Source organism: Zosterops lateralis, assembly GCF_965231275.1.
Source record: "Zosterops lateralis genome assembly, chromosome: 4".
Taxonomy (NCBI): Eukaryota; Metazoa; Chordata; class Aves; order Passeriformes; family Zosteropidae; genus Zosterops; species Zosterops lateralis.
The window spans coordinates 49585112-49598545 of NC_139765.1; the positions used below are offsets into that span (position 1 = coordinate 49585112).

General features: G+C 37.7%; 1 protein-coding gene across 4 annotated transcripts in view; it reads left to right on the plus strand.

Moving 5' to 3' along the window:
- The window catches only part of MET (MET proto-oncogene, receptor tyrosine kinase), a 90083-nt gene that overhangs the window by 21746 nt on the left and 54903 nt on the right, over window positions 1-13434 (plus strand). For all 4 annotated transcript variants that reach the window (XM_083859275.1, XM_083859272.1, XM_083859273.1 and 1 more), the window contains exon 3: window positions 11122-11313. In XM_083859275.1, coding sequence (XP_083715401.1) covers window positions 11122-11313 — 192 coding nt within the window. The remainder of the gene's footprint in view (window positions 1-11121; window positions 11314-13434) is intronic.

Below are 13434 nucleotides of genomic sequence, written 5' to 3' on the forward strand. Positions count from 1 at the left end.
TCCCTTCTGGCCAGTGTCTGGGCTGGTTTCAGGTCTTGTAAATAAATACAGAATCTGGGAATTGGGTAGTTTGAACAATTACTTTGGAACATGAAACATTAGAACTTTCAATCATCTGCTTATGAAGCAGGCCCTTAAATAGACTAGCTGGAGAACTTTCTTTTCTGCAATACAAGAAATTTGGAGTTCAGAGGTGGCATGCTGTCTTCTACCAGAGGGCCAGAGCCACTGTGGTGAGGCGAGGCTCAGCCAGTATGAGGCCTGTGTCAGGGCAGATCAGCAGCTCCACCTGCTTTTAAAGGTGGATGGTACCTGTCATATCCCATTGTTGGGACAGCTCAAAGTGAGAATGGGAGCCACAGGTCTTCTTCACCCCAAGTATAACCAGTGTCCTCCAGCACAGCTGCTCAGCACAGCTGAGGTTAGGATATTGACACAATGCCCTGGTTGGAAGTGGGAGTCTATTTTGTCAAAGAGAGGGGCTGCTCCCCTCTGCCAGAGGTGAGACAGGGTAGTCTGGGGGAAAAACCCATTACAGACACCCTGTGACTTCTCCCCAGTAGCAGGAATGTGCTCAGAGGGGGTCTGAAGCGGTCCAAGCATAACCACAGCAGCCTTGGCATTTGAGGGATGACTGCTTATAGCAGGCTCCAGGTGTTCAACACAGATGTAGGCATTGCCAGGGGATGATGATACAGCAACCCCAACAGACATAGCATTTCATTCCTTTTTTTGTGGGAGGGGGACAGGCAATTTTCAGCAACTAAAAACAAGTTAGCAAACATTCAGCACAGTAGCTTATCTCTCTTCACTGTGTTATTGCTGTCCTAATTTTTCATTTCAGGTAGTAATATCCTCTTTATTTTTTTTTTCATTTTTCAGTTCATTTTTAACAAGAACCATTGTCCTTCTCTGAAAGTACTTTTATTCTATATTCCTGGGGTATATGATTTGTGAATGACTGTCTTTAAAGCTTGTGGCCTTTAACTTATCTCATTCTGCACTTGCCTATACACCCATTTCATAAGGTGATCTCTTCAAAGCAAAGTATACCATTAAAATATTGACAGAATAATTTGCTGCTTTTCACATGCTGGGAAGTACTTTCGTGTTTCAAAAGCTTTTCCAGAGTCTGCTGCTGCTGCTTTGCATATCAGAATGAATGTCTTGTACTGCCAACATGTTTATTATAGTTGCCTATTTTCAAGAAATGTCACCAGAGCTCTGATTTTTGCTACATTAAATTGATAAAAGGAAAAATGTTTCTATGATTTCTTGTGGTTCTTTTAAATGGCATAAAGGCAGTCAGAAATTTTTGTCCTGATTGTTTGCTTAACTCTGAAATATCAAGACTGTCAAGCTTTGCCATTCCATTTCCTTTGCCTTGTTCCAGAGGACTCATTAAGGCTCCAGTAAAAAGTGTCCTTTGAGGTTTATCAGGTTTCAACTAGCCAAAAATATTGGCAAGAACTCGCCAGCCATCCTTTATACACCTGTTTTTCTCTGGTGTATAAAGCAGACCTGGAAGGTTGGAATGTGAAGGAAGGGAAGGATCAGGCAGAAGAAGGAAAAGACATTATTTCTTATGCTTGTCCCAAAAATGTTAAATTCCCTGATTTTGCTGGAGATTAAATAATAATTAATTAAAAAAGAGTCTCAAACCCCTCAACTCTTCTTAAGTCCTTCTTTGTACCTTGTAAAGGTGTGCATAAGAGCATAAAACATTTTTCCCCTTTTTGTAAGTCACCATCAACATAAAAGAAAGCTTTTATAAAAATCTGAAAATTTGTCACAGTTTATTTTTGTGAAGTTCAAAACTTGTTTTTGTAATGTTGCCAAGATGATCTTTCTCTTTGATGTCAAGAGAATAAAACCACAGACCACTCATGCAAGTGAAAGGCACTGACCACTCCAAAATTAAGTCATAGGACAGTGAAAACACTCCAGCAGTGAATATGGTATACCACTAACTTCAACATTAAAAAGAAAAATGAGCCTCTTGCACTCTTTGCAAGGAAATGCTCTCTGATAATTTACAGTTAGAGTTTGATTGATGAAAGCCATTTCATGTTATCAAAAAAAGTCCCATAAGACAATTGTACATAATTTTGTTGGACTTGGGGTAGTCCATCTTTTTAAGTGGCTGTCCCTCAGGACTGTTTAATCTGAGGCTTCTGAAGGTAGAATTGACCAAAATAAACCTGAATGATACATCTGAAACACTTTCTCAGCTTGTTCTTCTCATTTAAAGCAAAAATAAGAAAAACTTCCACTCTTCTTTATGCGATTGGCAAAATTTGTTCCATTTCGGCCTTGTTTTCTACAAGAATGACATTTATGTGGTCTTTCTGTCAGTTATCCTTAAAGCCTCAACAATAAGAAATCTTAAAGATGTGAATTAACTGTGAGTCCAGAGGCTCAGGCTATGGAAACTGATGAAATTTTAGGAGTACCTTTCTAAACATGAGAAGGACTCACAAGGACTGAAGAAAGTATTGCTCACCCATGGAAAAAGTCTCCATCAGAGCTTAGTTGAAGAGCAAAGTCAACCAACCACAAGCTGTAAATCAAGACACAACTGTGCTTCACTTACTCCAGTGCTCATGGAAAACTTCATAAAATCAAAATACAATATTTCCAGTTGTGTTTAAGTGTAATACATATTAAGCCAAAACCTGGGCTCACTGAAGTTAGGAAAAGTGAATCCAATGGAGCATCTGATTGATGTCAGATGTACTTCAGCAGAACTGTGACCAGTTAGTACTGCATAATAATTTACTTCAGTGAAGAGCTGACTGACACTTAAATGACAGCAAGATGGAAACAGAACTGGCTTTGAATTAAAAGAAAAATTGGGAGTAATAGTAAGGAGGTTTTATTGCTTGAGTCAGGACAAAGATATCTGAGAAGTAGCTGCTGTGGGGGGTTTTGAATCACTGTTCAGGAATCTCCCACAACAAAGAGAAAACTGGATGTAGTCTTTAAGCAGAGTTTATATGGTCAGTTAGTCATTATCAGCCTCAGCGTGGTATCCCCAAAGAAGAGGTGTGCTTAGATGAGGAGACAAATGCTGCTTACTTCATTTTCAGACATAGTCCAGTAGTGTGCATATTTACCATAGATTAAATGAGATCTTTTAAGTGAGGAAGATGCGTTGATTTTAGCTTGACAATCTCAACTATACATTTCAGTTGTCATAGATCAAGATCTTACAGGCTTTTTTTGACCTTTCTGCATCTCTTACGTGCTAAACAGTTGTAAGCCAAACTACCTGACTTTAATCATTATGGACTCACATGATAAAACACCTCTAAAAATGAAATCCAAATTCAGCTCTGTAAAGATCTTATCTTTATTTTTTCTACAGGTAAGTTCAGGTGAAGGCCTAAAATACTTAGATCTTACAGGAAAAGAGAAACCCTAAATAGGCTTTTGCCATTGTGCTCTCAGAAAGTGTCATAAAGCAAAACATTATGGTCACAATTCCTGTGAAATGAAAGGCATAAACAGTTGGAAAACATGATAGGAAAACAGAAGATCACCAAAAGAAAAAATAAAGTGAGGGTAAAATAAACACATGGTGATGCTTCTTTATTACCATTGCACACATGATTGATGAGTAAAATTAGGTTATGCTTATATTGTAATGGAAGAAAATAATTGCTGCCTTCTATCAGGAAACCGCAAAGGCACTTATTGATCTGTCGTCTTAAGGCTGTGTCTGAGAATATTTAATAAAATAAACAGAGATAAATAACTCTTTTGAGGCCCTGTAACTGCAATATCCCACATCATTTGGCATAAAATTTTGGCAGGTTTAAAAATAACACCACATATCTCTGATTAAAATGGGTTGTTGTAAATTACTTAGATAATCTCACCGCATCGAGATGTTTTCATATTGTGAGTAGAATGTGACTGAATATTTTCCTTAAAAGATAGGCACCAGGATCCATTAGGTTAGTTCAGTCATTTATTCCTCTGGAAATGCAATATCAGATGGCATACAGCACTCTGCCTGGGCTCGAAATCTGTTCCTATTTGTATGCAAGCAGTTAAAGTGCATGGGAGGGACACAGGTATGAGTGTGTAGGGGTGGGGTATGAGCATGGGTGTGGGTCTGGGTAAGGTTATCTCAGCCTGAACCACATTTAGCAAACACTTGTCTACAGAGGTAAGGGCTGTTCCATCTCTGGGACTGGCCACGCGGAACTCCCTCATGAGAGAGTTCCTGAGAAAGAAGACAAGGAAAAAGGCAGGTCAGGGAGTTTTTGTGGAAAGTACCACTCAATCCCTAGTGGTAGATATCTTTGCAGACTCTTCCGAGCCCCAGAAGCTATGGAGTTTGAGGGTAACCTCTTAGACACTGATGGCTGAAAAAACTACAGTTTTCCTTCTCTTGGTGTCCAGCTGGGGACCTGTCCTTCCTTGCTTCCTAGTGCTGCTGCTTGGCATTTTATCATCTTCTTGATGAAAGCTGGATTTCTCTGTGAAAAAGCAGTATCCGTTAAATGACCATTTTCTGCAAAGGGCACAGATTTATCAGCCAGAGTTACTAATAATGTTCAATTTCCAGACTTTTTAATCAAATTCTTCCACTGAATGCAGGGTTCCCTATTGGTTATTACTGTGGAAAAGTGACTCTGCTGCTTTTCTCTGGAATTGCACAGAAATCGTTTCAGGCAGAAAGTAATTTTTATTTTGTTAAAATGGATATCTATTTGTGTGGGTTTTATGTCTCGGTTTCTGAAGGCTCTTAAATCTAAAGACTAGAACTGGACAATGTATAATTTTCTTACCCTATGTAGCCTTGCGAATTAGAAAAAAAAAAATTACAGTCCCACAAAAAGGGGTGTCCAAAATGTATATGAGTAGTTGTATAATATTAAGGACACTCCCTAAAGATGTATAATATTCAGATCTGAGCCTCTTTTCCTGGGTTCAGACCAAATTCCAAGACTCCTTAATCCCAGATTAAGTTCACTTCAAGTCTGCTGATGACTATTCTGCAATGGGACCATCTCAGCCCTGTCTGAAAAATCTGCTTGGATTTCTTTAAGCACAATTCCAAGTTCCAGAGAAAGAGGAGCTGATTATGAGTGCATTGTGTGCAGATCTAAGTCCTGGATTCATCCCACCTGGCCTTGGTAGATGGTTGACATATCTAAGCAAGCAATGAATTTTCCTCATGTTCTGCTGCCAAACAATGGAGAGACACATAAGTCCTGACAAAGCAGACATCTGCCTTTCAGCTCACTCAGCACCCACCTTACCTCAGCAGTTTTCTACTTACTCTACTTATTCTGACTCAGGACCACATCTGGCCATCATTATTGCTCACTAAAGCAACAGTAGGTAATTATTATCCAGCAGAGAGCTCTGTTACTCAAACTTTCTAAGTGGCATGTGGGTTTCTGATCTCAGACAGCTTTTGCATCAGAGTGGAATTACTTCTCATTTCCAAATGTACAAGTAAAACCAGAATCAAATCCCACAGTAAATTAAAAAAAGAATAATAATGCTGAGGAAGAGCATCCATGGCATAAATGGTTCAGAAAGCAAGTCTAAGCCATATGAAATTATTACTTGCACTGTCTGCAGGGTGTGTGAAAACAAAGAAATGTTAGAGAAGTGATCTTGCAGGAAGTGATAATGGCAGCTTAATTTTCTTAAGGCAGAAATCACCTGCTTTTATACGCACCCTGTGGAAATTAGGACAGATTGCATTATTTTCTTCTAGTTTCTTGACTTCTTTCTGTCCCACACGTCTTGCACCACTATTTTGGCTAGACATGCAGTTGTTGTGCAATGTTTTGTTGGAATAAGGGTCTCCACCCTCAGCATTATCTTTGGATAACTGGTCTAGATGTGATTCCCAGCTTTTCTATTTTACCACAGCTTCCATGTTAGTAAGGACTTCTATGAAAAATGCACCTAATAGACACTACAAATGTAGAGCAAAACTGCTTTCATCAGCACAATATCTCCAATGCATTACTTTATTTCTTAAAAATGTGTAATTAGTCAACACCTCTTCTTTGATAATCTGTATACTGAGTTAAATGCTAAATTAATATAAAGGAAATCAGCAAAATACAAAGATTACTTAGGTCCATTTTGTCTGCTGAATCAATAGGATTTACTTAGTGCTAATGCACTAACCAGATTATGAGAACTAATGCAGTACTGTTCAATGACAAAAGCAAATAACTCTTTGAATGATCTTGACAAAAGAACATGAAATCATCTTAATTTGTATTAACTAATTACATTTAACATGGATGTTTTTCTACCTATTACTTTAAGTGGAGCATCAGTACAGTGACTTCTTTCCCCCATCTCATTTTAGGAGTAGATGAAAGCAACAAGTATTAAGAGTTACTGAAATGATACCATGCAAAATTTTACACTGATGGAGTTCTTTTAAATATTTTATTCTCAGAAAGGGACATGTTTTCTCTGTATTCCATATAAAAATCTTGGAATTGCTTTCAAATACATGAGGAGTATTGGGAAGAGGAGGAAGGAAGAAGAGGGTAACAATTCTTTGTTTAAAACAAAAAGAGGAAGAAACGTTTTAGAGTGAAGCTTCAGTGCCTCAGCAGAAATTCTTAGAAACAGAGACCTCAGTCCCCTGTCCCAGACATGTTCTGTCCTGCATGAACACTGGACTGAGTTCACAGCACCCACACACCCTCAAGGTGTTGTTCACCAATCAAGAAGAAACCAGAAGCACTGTGGCTCTGCTTCTATGGGAACTGTTTAGCACATGAATTGGCTTCCACTGGCAAAATTGAGCCTTTCAATATGATTCATTTTTCCCTTCCTTAGGATTACAAGAGTCATCATTACCATGATGATGATCGAGTCACTCTCACCCTCAGACAATTACCTGGCCTCACTGAATTATTTGTGCCAGAATTACATTTTTGTATTTTCAATGGAGAGGAGCAGTGATCAAATGCACTTCTCACCTGAGGAGAAATAATGCAGACTACCCAAAAAACTAAGGTGTATCAAGAAGAGCAAAGCTATATTGGCTGAAAATACATGGAAATATTTAGAGAGGAAAATATGAAAAGGTTCTTCTGTGTTCCTCATGGTTACTCTTCCTGCTCAGAGTCTGCTGTATGTGTAAATTCTTCACCATTATGTGTTTGATTCGAATAGGACCCACTCTGAAAACTCTAGTTTGATTATTCATCTTAATTCACTGACTTCCACAAGAGAAAAAGAACTTATATACTCTCTTGGTTTTAATGGTCTTGGTAACTAATTTGTTATGTAGAATCACTAATTCATTCAGAAACTCTGCAGTCATTTCTTTGGGAAAAGATTTTTGCCATTTGCTGACATCTGGATCCAGGTCATTTAAGAATAGTTTATTTCTCCCTACTCTGTGTTATGCCGTGGATCTTAAGGGTCTTTTCCAACCTGAGAGATTCTTTGATTCTACAAAAGGAGAAATGCTGTTGGCTCTTGTAGGTGACTACGTCTCTTGAGAGAGAATCCCAGAGTTCATTGCAGAAAAAAAAGTTGATACTTAGAATTTTGATTCTTGACAGCCAACAAGTTAAAAGTCATATAAACAAACCAGCAGAAGATAAAACTCATGCATATTCCTACTTTCATTTGAGCTTTACATCGTAACTGCAGTATTTTATGACTGACACTAGGAAATATCACCTAATTACTTTCTGACCATTTCTCTAATTTGTCAAATTAAACTTTAATTTTAATTATGTCCTTCAAGTGGCTCACAAGACAGTATGAAATGTTCTGCAGTGATTGTCATTGATTTCCAGACTGTTCAAGACATTAAACATAATATCAAGACATTATACATAAAATCACTTTCTATATGAGCACTGCACTTAACTAAGAGCAGGTTTTGACCAGCTCTAGAAGAATGAGCCTGGAGGAGTGGTTCTCCGATTGGCAGTCACTGCAAATTAGACAAAAGCTCTCAAAAAAATTTGGATTTTTTTTTTTTCCTGGGTATAGTATTCAGACAAGAGACTAGACTTTTGATTTTTTTTTCTGACACCAACATAACTGAGTATTTTTCTGAAATTTTCATTAGTTTCTCTAAGAATTCCTTCCCCACTTTTTTCACTTTTCGCTTCAAATGTGCAACTCTGTCTGAAATATTTTATTTTTATGCTCACTGGATATGACATATAACCCATCAGTTAGCTGCAAAACAGTGACAGCTCCTGATAGCTCAGCTCAGCAACATCCAGAGACTTTTTTGGCATGTTTGTCTTTTGTGAACCAAATCAAGAGTAAATTCCAAAACTCCACAACTTCCCGTAAGAGCAAATAAGATAATATTAATTATCTTCTAGCCTTCTGGACACAGCTGTAAGGCAGGGCTTGGTCACACCTCACTGCATTCCAGCAGCACACCTGTGCCAGCTTAACAGTAACAAAGCCCTCTCTATGAATCACAGGCACAATTGGCACCTCTTGTCCTACAAGAGAAGCAATATAGCTGAACCCAGGGAATTACCCGTGCTCTAATCGTCCATTTCAATAGTTGTGTGATTTCTCAGTGGAACTTGGCATAATATCCAGAGTGCATCATCTGACATCAGTTATTTTTCCACATTGACAGCCAAATGGATAGTTATGTGTATACTGGGAGGGAGAGAGAGAAAGCCAGGCTTAAAAGTGTTGATTTAAAGCAGCATCTTTGACAAAGTTTTCTCTGTTATCAATCTTCCTTTCGTTTTCTAAGTAGCCTTTAATCTCTGCATTTCTACTCAAAGATCAAAGCCTTCCTATTTCTTGAACAGCCAACCCTACATTATGGTTAATCCCTGAAGCACCAGGTTTTTGTAAGAACCGTATGTGTAACAATCTGCAGGTTCTTCAGCAGATAGACAAAATTATGGCATCTCTGAGGAAGGCTGAGCTGACTTTGTGACTGAGCTGACTTTGGATAAGCTAAGAAAGGTGTCAGGGCAAGCAGGAAAATCTAGCCACTTTTTCCAAAGAGCTTGACCAGGGTTTCATGAGGCAGCATGTTAGGATGTTTGAATTGTGCTGAAATGACTATGTAGGAGGAAGTACTTTAAGCTTAACACAGAAACATCTCTCTCCAAAGTATTTGCTTATGGAAAAAAGCAGTTACAGGAAAGAGCAAAGATCCCATGTTGGGGGAGGGTAAAATCAAAAATCTGCCTTATTTCAAAAAGCATGAAAACTGTGTATCTTTCTGAACTTGAACTATTCATACTCATTGTATGAGTAATCTGCACAGATGTTTCAGAAATACTTTTAGACTGGGTAGGATATGAGTGCAAAATAATACAGTTTTTACTTGTTTGATGGCCAAAACAAAGAAAAGCTAAACTTGCCCATTGATGATTTAACCTAGTCAAACATGTGGTTAAAAAGTGCTTAAAGTGTGTTCAGTGTTCCTGGTTCAAATTATTAGTTCAGTTCCTGCTGAACAAAATACGCTATATATTAACAGTTAATAAGAAAACTAATACAGTAAAACCTTTAGTATGTGGATAACCAAACTGTTAAGTCACTGCTGTACCAGATCTAATTTAGAAGCCCTTTTTCTGTATCATTAAGACACTGCACAGAGATTTCAACAGCTCATTTGGTCTGATCTAGGCTTTCACCTAAATAATACAGTGAATTGACAAGGCACCTTCAGAAAAGCTGGCACCAATGCTGACTGCAACTCCGAGGGACCACAGCAAACCTCATCTGCCAGTGCTATTGCCAAGCTCAGCTCAGAAACATCACAATTCAACAGCAAAGGGCTGAGCTACTAGGCTGAACATTTTATTGATAGTATTTTCAATGCCTTGGGTTTCAGTCCAGAATTCAACAGAGTTAGGCCAACAAGAAATTCTTCATTCACTGCTTTCTTTTTCATACTTTGAGGAAAGACATCTGAATCTAGAAAAGAAGACAGTAAAATTTTAGTTCTATATGCTCTTTAAGGGTATGATGCAGATCTATTTGACTTAGTAAAAAGGCTCTTGACTGTCTTGGAAAGGTTTCATTCAAGCTTCTTAGAAGATTTTTTAAAACATGTTTGTGACAAAAAACAAGTAAATAAAAAAAAATAAGAGAAATTAAGCTCACTGTTGATTTCAACAGAGGGAACTGCCATAAGGTCCTTTATAATCTTCTTATATGTTTTTTCATAAAGTATGTCACAGTGGGAACATGCTACATGTCTTCCAAATTTAAACTGGTTAAAGATCCTTCAAGGAATTCCTGGTTATTTTCTTTATACAATGTCCCCAAAACAAATGATGTACTATCAATAATAATGAAATTATCAGGTAATGTATTACTATTGAGTTGTTAGGAGGTTATATTCTTCTTCAGAGATAACTTAAAGTGTATTGTTCAAGACTTTTTCTAATGAAAATTAAAAACAGTCAATCTCTATTCCCAAAATGACAGAGAAAATCCTGCAAATGCTGCTATTTTTTTGTACATTCAAGATATATAGAGATCAGATGAAATAGTGCATGAACTATAGATGATCAATATAATAATCTAAGTAATTAAAAATCTGTCTTCCCCATGGTTGCATTTAAGCATACAATCAGAAACCTGTTTTTCCTAACTTAACTCCCTTTTCTTTCTCTGGCTTCTTCTCCACTTTAGTGTCTTAGCTCTGAAAAAGATGGTGAAAATAGAGGTGGGAGAATATTGGAAATTGTTATTTTAATGTAAAAAATCATGCTGCTGTTAGAAAGTCTATTTCCAGGAAACTGTTTTAGAAGCAGGTGTGTCACTGAGCAGGCTTTGCAGTACAAGAATTCTCAGACTCTTGGAGAAGCAGCATTTAGGAAGTCACTATGCGAGAGGATACCTTGCTATATGTGCTTATACACCTATCATCTAGTTAAATAAAGACCCTACATCTTATTCCTGCAGACAGGATTTTGAAAGTTAATAGAAACATTCCCATAACATTAAGAAGTTTTTGCCTTTCTCATGGAACATCATAACTGATGGAGCAATTAAGTTTGAAACATCTTAAAATACTTTTGGTCGAATGCATTTGTGCTAAATGACTTCATTCTGACAAAGATCTAGTGCTGCTCATAAAGTACTCATCTGTACTTCATTTCCAAACAGGCTTTTTCAAGAAACGCTTCATCCTGCAGAGCACAGGATGATGAATATCGCTTAGAAGTTACGACTCCTCTGCAGAGGGTTGACTTGTTCATGGGCCAGTTCAACAGTGTCCTGTTGACTTCAATATCTGTCTTCACCAAAGGGAACCTTACCATTGCTAACCTGGGAACTTCGGATGGACGCTTCATGCAGGTAAATATTACCATGTTACTACAAGAACTTCACAATAAAAAAACTTACTAGAGTTAAGCAGGATGGTAAAAATGGAGGAGCGTTATTACCCCAGTTTAAAAGGGCATTAAAAATTGAAATTACCAAAAAAAATAGCCTTTGGAATATAAAGTGTCTAATATAGCATTCAGTATTTTAAGTGTTTACCTGGAGTCTGTGGTTTAGAACAGTGATTGTAGAGTAAATTCTACCATTATCTCCAGCTGTCTTAGTTCACAGAACAATTTTGGTCCATACAAATGAGTACTTTCAAAGAAGACTAAACTGAAAATACTGTCTTGGTTAGACATCAAATATGCCTCAACCCCAGCTGGAGTAGAAAGATCTAAAACAGTGACTGATTATTCAAACAGCTTCAAAAATACACTTTGTATGGTCACTGACTCTAGAGGATCAGATTAAATCTATTCAATTTAAAATGCCAAGACATTTTATAATGTAGAAGCCTTAGAATTAGTTGTTTCTATATACTGATCCACTCCTCTGGCAACAAATTCCTTGCTAGTGTACCCACAGCCTATGACTCACAGCTGTAGAATTGAGATTAGTTCCTTCTCCACCTACTTTCAAGTTTCTCTAAATGTGTGTTAGATTTTCAGGCTCTTGCTCACTCCTATCTCACTCTGTTCTTTTGGATTACAGTTCTTCCTGTCCTAAAACAAATTTTTCATAAAAAAGTGATAAATCACCCTCTTGAGTAGTCTGTCTCTCTCCATTAAGTACATAACTAATCCAGACAGGTAGATGACTTCTTTGTAGGTGACTAATGAAATAAATATAACACATACAAGCAGCAGTCTTTTAAAATCTTGGCAGTCAAAGTCAAACATCAGAAGACAAAGAGAAAATACTTTGAGTTTATCCATCTTATTTCAAACACTATCATCCTGTAGTAACTTCCTTGGAGAGCTTGGCTTCTCCAGCTGCCACAGAGTCCAGCCTGGATGTGCATCTCAGCCTGGATCCTTCTTGCAGCCAAGGACCTGTGTTATTTCAATTTGCCAATACTATTTGTCTTCTAGAAAACTTGCTGAAGTATTGACAGTCGTCTGGCCTTCTTGTTCTGTAGACTATAGAGAGTCATCAAAGTTAATGAGAAGACCATCAGTTGCTATGCCATTCCAGTTTTCCCATTTCCCATAACCTTCCATTAGAAAATACTTGGGCACATGTAGCCTTTAATGGAGCTAAGCCTTTCCTTTCTTCTCTCCCTTTCCCTCATTTTTTTTGCCACATGCAGTGCATAGGGTTATATATTGTCCTCAGTATATGCACCTTGTCTGGAAAAAGGGAATCCTATACCTCCAGTCTTCTGCGCGGACTCTACACAGAACCAGCTACATAATGCAAATTCTGTACTGCTTCTACAGGCAAGAAGTTCAAAGTAATATGCTGCAAAGGACAGATGAAAAAGTAGTGAAAATCATGTTTCTCTTTTCCCCCCACAAAAAAAAAATTAACAAAACTTTCAGTGAGAACCCTGCCAGTTTTATCTTAACTTCCCATGATGACCTTGGTAAATTTAAGCTGCAGTTTGTTTTCTGTGCAGGAAAGGCAAATGCTAAGAGCTACACACTAAGCAGGGGCCCAAACTGCTCTCTGTTCTTGAAAGCAGATACTGATTCACACAGCGAAATGAGCAATTTGTTTAACCTTTCTGAAGTAATTTCCTTATCTACAAAATACAATTAATAACAACTACTCTCTTACTCCCAGCATTACTTCTGGGCTGTCACAAAGCTTTTAGGAAGGTTTGGTAGAAAGCACAAGGGAGCAATATTTTTATTTATAATGTTCTTTAAATTATTCATTCAAATCCTGCAGCACACACTTCATTCAGATGTTTGCCCAATTCAAGGAACAATTAAATATTTCCAGAATACATTTCCCATTCCAGGTTCAGTTACAGATCAAAAGAAAAGGCTATTGTGTAAACTGCACATGGCCATTAGCAGAAATATTCTCATCATTGAATTAGACTGGCTTCAGCTACAGGGGGAAGTCAGCATTGGGCTCATATTGTACTAAATAGGAGCTCTTTCTTTGAGGGTTGGGTGCAACCAGTAGGAGAATAAGCATACT